This window comes from Pinus tabuliformis, chromosome 2_1, assembly GCF_031772625.1.
Source record: "Pinus tabuliformis cultivar Carrire ecotype Pingquan chromosome 2_1, CPIR1, whole genome shotgun sequence".
NCBI classification, from domain to species: Eukaryota; Viridiplantae; Streptophyta; class Pinopsida; order Pinales; family Pinaceae; genus Pinus; species Pinus tabuliformis.
Genome location: NC_142299.1, coordinates 476,646,881 through 476,656,014, shown reverse-complemented (window position 1 = coordinate 476,656,014; position 9,134 = coordinate 476,646,881). Strand labels below are relative to the sequence as shown.

The following is a 9,134-nucleotide window of genomic DNA, read 5'->3' as shown; positions in this document are numbered from 1 at the left end:
CTTTTGTCAAATCCTTAATAACTTGAATCAATTTTTTATAATAAAAAAAAAGGGAAACAACAAAGACACAATTGATGGCATGGTTTGCTGCAATCAATATGGATGTGTAAATGAAGAATAGCACTTTAATCAACAGATTTTCCGAAAGGAAGAATTGATGATAATTCATAAAGTGCAGTCAATATGAATCTCAGCTTCCTCATTGCCAATAAGAAGTTAAACAGCTTCCCCATTGTATATAAAAAATTCAACATTTAAAAACGTGTATCTTGTTCAGTTAGTATAGAATGTATCAAGAATTAAGATACTAAAAAAAAATTTGATACTTAATGGATCCAAAATTAATTAATTTATACAAACACAAATTTCTCCATTTTAAATTTTTGAAGTTATTGTTAATTATTTTAATTAAAATTTTAAAAATTATAATAATTTTTTAAATATTCTATACCATATTTTATATTAAAAAAAATATTTAGTCAAACTTAAATTTAAAAATTACCTTACTATTAAATTACAACATATCTATTGACCAGAACTTAAAAACTTGCACCAAAAGGAACAACAAAAAAGCTAATTCCATCCCTTTATAACATGTGTGAGAAATAGAATTAAAGTAAAACTCAACCTATTAACCCTTCAATTTAAAAAAGTTTAATCACTTTGTAAGAGCATATATATTGAAATGCAAATATTTAAGTTCATTTAAGATGTACAAGTCTACCTTCTACCTAATCGAAGAGAAACCTAATTTGAAAGCATATCTGAAGATGCTTGCTAGTGTTCTAATCTATATCTAAGCCCTAAACCCTTCACAAATTTTAACGATATCTATAATACCAAGTAAATACAACCTGAGCCTACACTCCTTCAGGAACCTGTCTTATTTTACATGTTTTAGGTAGAACAGGAAGACAGAAAGCCCTCATCCTCTACGAACAACTGAAGATTTTTTCTCTGAAGCATGAAATCCACTGCTTCTGAGTTGAAGTCAAAAGCACATCCCAATTTAATTAACTCACATAGTCCTCCAACCAAATCTGGAAATTCTGCTAACAGACCTTCTGAGATTACCTCAGCAAAATTAGTGACAAACATCATCTTTGCCTTTTGGTTGTTTCTATCAGGAATCTGCATTAAAAGCCTCTTGGGGCTTTTCTCCCATCTTACCATAGCTGTTGTGTTTACTTTAATATTCTGTCCTGATAATAGAGAATATTCTACACGGAGTGGTTCTACCACTCCATACACAGGACACTCCATGAGAGGCTTGACAAGTTGATGTCTCTTTTGAGAGTGCAAACTGAAAGAAGGCTTCGCTAGATATGCAACACATACTCTGCATAACCCCATCCCCGATATCCCCTCCCCAACCTTAAGCTTCTGCTGTTGCATAGAAATCTCAGTTACAGCTTGAGATATATTACGAACGCCCAGATGGTTATAATTGGAGAACAAAGAGTCCAGAGGTATTTGAGGATCAGAAGGGTTCGGGTGCCAAGTAAAATTTACCATTGGTGAACGTCCTTTGAATAATTCTTTAAGCTGCAAGTCGTCTGGGATATATGCTTGGGTTGCACTACTAACACGGATATCTCCATTATTTGTGCAGACAGGGACTTTACAGCCGCTTCCAAGATATTGTTTTGTGAGAGAGGAACTTGACCACTTATGCACAATATGTTTCCATACCAGACAACACACTGATTCAGTTATTCCATGGTTACCATTTTCTCCCCAATCCCGCCACAGCAAGCAGTAGTCTTCAATTTTTGGATAGTTGGGTACGCGAAGAGACTTTGAAAAGAAATTGAGCAATTGTTCATCGTACCAGTTTTCCAGGATCTTCAACCTCGATTTGAAAAGCCCATTTACGTCATGAATCACACAGGATCCTGTCGGCATCCATTTTTGCTCATTTGGAATCCAAATTGGTAAAACCCCAATTACAGAAGGCTCCCACTTTGAAACCTGGAGATACCTATATAGCCTTTTTATGGTTTTGAAATCTGTATGCATCTGAATATGATGATCAACAATAACATTGCATCCTCCTCCAACCTCAGTGACCACTCCTATCTTTTTAAGAGCATCTTTGAAATCATGAATAGCAAACCCATAGAATGCCTTGTCAATACAAGGAACATCATCCTCTTCCAAATGCTGAGCAAACCTCCCTATCCAATCAAACAAAAAGGACTTAGCAGGAGATTCGAAACCCCTACCTGTTTTCAGCCATTTGCATTCTGATACACTGTGTTTAAAAGAGGGAGGTAGCTCCTGGGAACTTATCCAATCCAGCAGAACAAATGCACTCTCCTTATCCAAATGATTAAAGGTAAAATGGGCATTTGGAGGGGTTAGCTGTGGAATATCTAATGCACCAAGCTGTTGTTTCACGAATGAAACCAAATCTTTACCTGCTTCTGTCAAACCCCGTGCGCAACGAGGTAATGTAAGATAATATTCTGAGAGTGCAACAAAGTTTTGCCCAGTCCATGGATGACTTCCCATTAACTTGGCCCACTTACTTATTGATGCAGGAAGGAGGATCTTTACAGAACCATGTTCTCTGACAGTACCCCACCCATCCACGATAGGAATAGTCGAGCAAAGATCGAACAAATCTCGCTCTTCGATGTACCTATTTACAGATGAAAAATGGAAAAAATGTGCAGCATTGATAACAAGCTTACTATTTGTTGAAGATTTTACAACCTCCTGGAGCTGCTTGGCGAAACTTGAGATTGAAAGCTCTGTAATTTTAGGATACTCTTCCAGCCACTTACGCAGTTTCTCACCTTTGTTACCATGCAACTCTACTATGGCCTTCTGAATAGGTTCAGGCATAAAATAGTGTCGGGCAGCACTTTGAAGCTCTCCAGACCATTGTGCCAGCCACGCTATGTGCGACTGCTGTGAAGAAAAATATATTCTTGTGCCCGGTTGATTATTTGATACCCTTGCCAAAGCTGTGATGTTGGCAGACTTTACATACTTCAGGAAGGGAGTATTTTGTAGGTGACTTGAAAATACAGACTTCCAATGTTCAGCAATGAAACAAAGAAGTTCCACATATAAGTTTTCCGACAGACCATTGACCCAATCAGATGACTCTATGCAACCAACATACCAATGATATGAAACATTCTCCACATTCAAGAACTTCAAGATATTAGAAAACTCAGGCTTATCAAGGCAGGAATGGACTATTTTGTCTTCTCCAGCCACGAAAGCGTCCAGGCTGCTCTGCAGACCTTGTTTTCTTGCTTTCTCCAGAATGCTTCTAAATGCTGACAGTACTGTCCGAGTTTCTGTTGGCCTACCGAAATCTTTGTCAACAAAGCTGGAATCGCATAAAATTATTTCGTCCATCCTTAACTGGGCCTGAATGCCAGTTCTTACTTGTTCCAGCTGCGGGTAATGAGGGGCTTCAACAGGGATGTATTTATAAAATTGAGATTTTGATGAAGGGAGCGAATCAGAGTGGACGAGAATATGAAATGCTGAACGAAAAGCTACCGGAATACAGTCTAGTATTCCCTGGTTCCATTTGTTGTCAAAAATAATACTCTCTCTGGAAGAAACCAGTAAGAAATCTGCTTGTATTAGAAACGGAAAACAGGTGACCATTTCTGTTGGAAGAAAAGCATAAATGCTGGGAGCTGTCATGTTTTCTCTTGTAAGGCGTTTATCAAAGGGGAAAGCCAGAGTAATCGCCAATGTTTCCAGGTCTTTCCTCTGCTCAACCTTGTACTTTTCTTTTACAGGGAAACGTTGCCTCCACATGTAATAGCTGGATTTCCCCATGGAATGTTTATTCTCTTCACCTGACAAATGCAGAGTGAAAGATTCACTGTCATCACTCTTAGAACTCTGAAATTCCGTCTCCCGTGAAACGGAGATTGAATTAATTTTGTTCAGGCTGGGATCCACATGAAATTCACGAACTGAAAGCTTTTTTATCTTAGACATGAACAAAATAACTTCAGGATGAATATTGGAGAGCTCTTGCTTCACAGCTTCAACCTTCTCAGGACGCAAAGGTAGAACTATAACAGTATTAGGAAGCCGGCACCCATAAATTTCTTCAATCTCAGCAAGGCTGGGTTTTCTTTCAATCCATTCTGGGACGATATATCCAATGTTGGCATCACGAGGAGGGACATCGTTGAATCTTATCTTATAGCCATTGCTGAAAATACAGGGCTGGTTTGTGACTAAAAATACGCTCTTAAATCCAATACCTTCAACCAAAAAAATATAATTAGATAAGTTAAAAATAACATAATTCAATCAGATATTTAGTCCAGTGCCAAGAGCACTTTAATCGGCACAGTAATGTGTAATGTTATTAAGTATTATATAGAAATTCAAATTCAGATTCAAAGTTTTCAAGTTTAAATGATGGACGAATTGAAAAGGAAAAAAATTAGTATCAAATTGATAAAAAAAGTTAAATATATTTAAAAGGTATACCTATGTTATTCCATATTACTTCATATTACTCTATTATCAGCAATTTTTTCCAAAGATGGGTACTTTCTTTAGAGATGGGTTATTATCAGCATTTTCCAAAAAATGGATATTTTTTTAGAGATTGTTAAACACACATGGACAGCAAGAGATTTACATTTATAGTACATTATGTGATTCTTGGGTTTCAGATCCCAAGGTCTCTTGGACTGCTTAGTCTTTTCGGCTTCCACACTAACCTATTTAGGATTAGGTGTCCAACATTCCCCCCCTTAATCCGAAGGGTTATGTATGAGTCCAAGAAGAGAGCTGTAATACAAAATGTGCAAAGATTGCATGGCAGCACTAGGCTGAATGTGCTCTATGAAATGTTGGTATAAAGGGCAGTGGTTTAAGGATGACAACCAACACTGGAACGCTTAGTGCAGTTCCCGGAACTCTTCCAATACTGGCAAGAAACTGAAGTTTTCTGCTAGAGGAAGTGATCCTATTGTTTTAAAGAGGGAAACCTTCAACCATAAAAGGGAGGTCTCACCCTGCATAAAAGGTAAAACTTCAACCTGAAAAGGGAAGTCTCAACCTGTGATGGTTTAAGGATAACCAACAACTCTGGAATGCTTAATGCAATTCCTGGAACTCTTCCAAAACTGGCAAGAAGCTGGTGTCTTCTGCTAGAGGAAGTGTTCTCAATTTTGTTCCCGAAACTCTTCCAAAACTGGCAAGAAGCTGAAGTCTTCTGCTAGAGGAAGTGTCCCAGATTGCCAACTGAAGGCATGCTCAGGGGCATCTTTGTCTCTGGCTACAACTCTGAAACTGGTGTGGCAGGTTGTGGCTCAGGCTCGCTTGATGTGACTTCGAAGCTTGTAGATGACCATCATTTCCCCCCCTGTCAGATACAAGGTGAGATGATGGAGAAAATTCGACTGCATGACTGTTCAATATTCTGGAACAAGTTCTGACATGTGTTTGGAATATCTTCTTGCCTGTTGATGCCCATTGCCAAGAAGCGATCCATCCAAGATGAATCTTTGTTCTTGCAGGACGTTTGTTTTTGAAGCATCTGTGTGAAAAATGGCTGGTTTTATGACAGTGCTTACATGGATGAAGATCAAAACAGTGATCTTTCAAATGGCCAACTCGGTCACAGTGTTGGCATTTTACAATCTGTGGTTGTTGTTGTTGCTGTGGAAGAGGAGTAGAATCTGGAACAGCTGAAGCTGAACTGTCATGAGGAGCAGGTGAACTGTCATGAATGAATCTGGCACTCTGAAATTGAATGGGCTTGGCGTAGTCTGGAATATGAAAGGACAAGTCCTTGTCATATCCAAGACCAGTTCTGTGCTTGTTGTGGACAAGCCATTCCCAAGGTCTGATGATGGGCTTGGGAAGTGCAGACTGAGTTTCTGCATCTGCATGTACAGCTGCTGCTTTATTGGGCATTGGATCTGAAACATTATTGACTTGCTGTTGATAGGTGGTTGTTTCAATGTTCTGAACAAAAACAGGTTCAGAATGATGTCTTCTTTTATGTAGCTCTTCTTGCTGTAGCTGTGATTCAAGCTGCAAAAAGTCGATCTTTTCCTGTGCATTACGTAGGCAGCTCTGAATGTCACAGAGAGTGTCTTTGTTGATGTTGACTATGTTTTCGGCACTAGAATGTATTAGTGTGTTCAATAACTCTAATACTCCATAAAGTCTTCCCATTTTTTCAAGAAATCAAACTCTGTTTAACCTCTTTTTTTTTTCTTATAAAGAGAAGCTGAATATAATACCAAATCAACTTTCTTGTTGTTGATCTTCAAATGCAGTCCACCCCCCAAAACAACGTCTAGCCTCGTGATCAAAAATCCGCATTCACAAAATGGCAGGCAGAAGCACCCAAAAACAGTATCTGTGTTGGCTGATTAAAATTCAAAACAGGAATTTCGGGAAATCCATACCATCCCAAAAGAAGTAGGAGAATTAGGCACCTGAATTTGACCCAAAACTTGAATGTTTAGGGCTGTATATATACACAAAACTGGAATTTCTATGCCTGCTGCCCACAACCATTAATTCGTTTTATATTCTGACTTTATTCCACGCTCCAGCTTTCACTTGCAACAACAATAATAACGCTCAGTATCAAACGAATCTCTGGTTTTTCTTCAGTTGTAAATCTTCCATGGCAGTTCCTCAGAAAGAAGGGACTGGACTGTAGCAGCAGCCCAAAGATGCATCAATATCGGAGACTAAAACTAAGGTGACTATGGCAGACGTAGAATTTGATGATGAGAAGATGGACGATAAGGTTTCCGAAGCAGTGGATATAAGTTCATCAAAGATCAGCGAGGAGGGAGCCTTGGACAGAGCTGAATCTGTTTCCAAAAGCGAAGGGCCCGTACACGCAGTCGATTCAGAAGACACGAATATCAGAGTGGTCACTGCTGGTGACACTCCTTATACTTTAGCAAAGACATTTGAGGAGTTGAACCTTTCACCTGAACTACTCAGAGGTCTGTACTCAGAGATGGGATTTCAGAAGCCAAGCAAGATCCAGGCAATGTGGGATCCTTTGCAGAGATATAATGTCGTTGAAGTAGATCCAAATGCAAGTGTGTGAGTTGAACCAAAAGCAGGTTGACTGCTTGCACCACAAAGTTGACTCCCAAAAGCTGGATGCGTTTGTCCAAAAGTGCTTCCAATAGGACTTGATTGAGCGGGACTTGGTGATCCAAATCCTCCAAATGCAAGCTTTTGTTCAAATACAAATGTTCCACCAACTGGAGTAGACGTTGTAGAACCAAATGCGGGTGTCGAAGGTGCACCAAAAGCTGGTGTCGAAGAGGTGCCAACCGCTGGAGAAAAGGTGCCAAACGCTGGAGTGGAAGAAGCCAGTGGCGATGGACGCAGAGTGAAGTGGTATTTAAACACGCATAAGAGCAGCCTTCAGTATACGATGAGAACTGGTCCTCTGCTGAGTTTGAACTCTTGGGCAGCGACTGCTACAGTCTTCTGACACATCATATATCCTGTAGCATCTATGAACTCTGAAGCAGAAATCGTAGACCTTTAATGGTATTTACCGTCTGCTGCCCTTTTTTTTAATTATTCAAGGAACAGGCCATAGAGTATGTTAGACAGGCAGTGAAAGAAGATAATGCCGGGAATTTTGCCAAGGCCTTTCCTCTTTACATGAATGCCCTTGAATACTTCAAAACTCATCTGAAGTATGAGAAGAACCCCAAGATTAAAGAGGCCATTACACAGAAGTTTACTGAGTATTTGCGAAGGGCGGAGGAAATCCGTGTTGTGTTAGACGATGGAGCTAGTGCAGGGCCTACTGCAAATGGTGATGCAGCTGTTGTGACCAGAGCGAAGACCAAGCCCGGCAACAAGGACGGGGATGGAGATGGAGAGGATCCTGAGCAAACGAAATTGCGTGCGGGCCTCAATTCGGCGATTATTCGCGAGAAGCCTAACGTGAAATGGAGTGATGTGTCAGGGCTTGAAAGTGCCAAACAGACTTTGCAAGAGGCAGTTATCCTTCCTGTAAAATTTCCCCAATTTTTCACAGGGAGACGAAAGCCCTGGAAAGCTTTTCTTTTATATGGACCTCCTGGAACTGGAAAGTCATACTTGGCAAAAGCTGTTGCGACCGAAGCAGATTCAATCGACTTGTAAGATTCAGGTTTCAAAACCTAAAGGCAGCTCAAAAAACAATGAAACAGACTCTCCCTGCTGTGATAAGCCAACCCATATGCGGATTTCTTTTACTGCAATTTCAAAAAACTGGAAAAACAATGGAAGGTTGTCTGTTCGTTTCACATCAGGTTCAGGAAGCTTCCGTTGCACATGCCGTCTCCAGCTCCCGTAATGATTCAACGTATTCAGAATTGGACATGTATTCAGAATTGGAGGAATGTAACGTTTCAACGTTGGAATGTAACGTCTGACGAATCTCAGCTACAGCCAGAATTGAGGTAAGGATCGGATGTCTTCAATTCATAACCGCCACAACGTGGACCGCAACATTTAATCAAACACAGTCATGCTCTGTCTTCAATTCATAACCGCCACCACGTGGACCGCAACATTTAATCACACACAGTCATGCTCTGTCTTCAATGTTCAATTTAGGCAGCGTTTACCAAGATTCTCAGCAGAGTTTCAGGAATTGTATCCTCCGCGCAACCTTCAAATATACTCATGATTTTTATGCAGAGAAGGCGAAGCCCAAGGGCCATTCATTTTCAATTTCCCTTGTGTGGCTGTGGAATTCTGACATGGTCTGTCATAACAGGTCTTCATTCACGACATCGAGTTGAACGCCAACTAACACATCATACGCACACTTCTCAATTGTTCAATGCAGAGCCAATATACCAGCCAAGTCATTTAACCAAACACGGTGATGTTTTAAGCATTTACTTTGAGCATCGTTTACCACAGTTCTTAGCTTTCTGTAACCTTGAACAATCGAAGAATTGAAACTTGCAACAAGATCCATGTATTCGTGCTTATTTTCTTTAAACAGCACCATGCATCCACTGCGTACCTCCAGACAATAAAACCCAGAACTCTCCAACCATTATACTGCAACTACATTCAGGGTAATGTGCATTCCTCTAGTTCCAACCGACGAGATGGAATGCAACATTGATGGCAGAATTGACCTG

The 9,134-nt window shown here is 40.0% G+C and overlaps 1 protein-coding gene and 1 pseudogene across 1 annotated transcript; one reads left to right on the top strand and one right to left on the bottom strand.

Annotated features, from left to right (window-relative positions):
* Positions 1-897: 897 nt before the first annotated feature.
* Positions 898-6,528, bottom strand: LOC149200982 (uncharacterized). Its single transcript, XM_089401150.1, has 2 exons — positions 6,447-6,528; positions 898-4,247 (listed from the first exon to the last, which is right to left on the bottom strand). The coding sequence occupies exons 1-2, from the start codon at positions 6,526-6,528 to the stop codon at positions 898-900; spliced, it is 3,432 nt and encodes a 1,143-aa protein (XP_089257276.1).
* Positions 6,529-7,572: 1,044 nt separating this feature from the next.
* Positions 7,573-8,139, top strand: LOC149200981 (protein SUPPRESSOR OF K(+) TRANSPORT GROWTH DEFECT 1 pseudogene; annotated as a pseudogene).
* The last annotated feature ends 995 nt before the right edge of the window (positions 8,140-9,134 follow it).

Coding starts and splice junctions, on each gene's coding strand:
- LOC149200982 (XM_089401150.1), bottom strand. CDS start 6,528: ATGGTTGTGGGCAGCAGGCATAGAAATTCCAGTTTTGTGTATATATAC. Junction 4,248..6,446: donor AAGTTTTGGGTCAAATTCAG/GTGCCTAATTCT, acceptor TTTTGGTTGAAG/GTATTGGATTTAAGAGCGTA.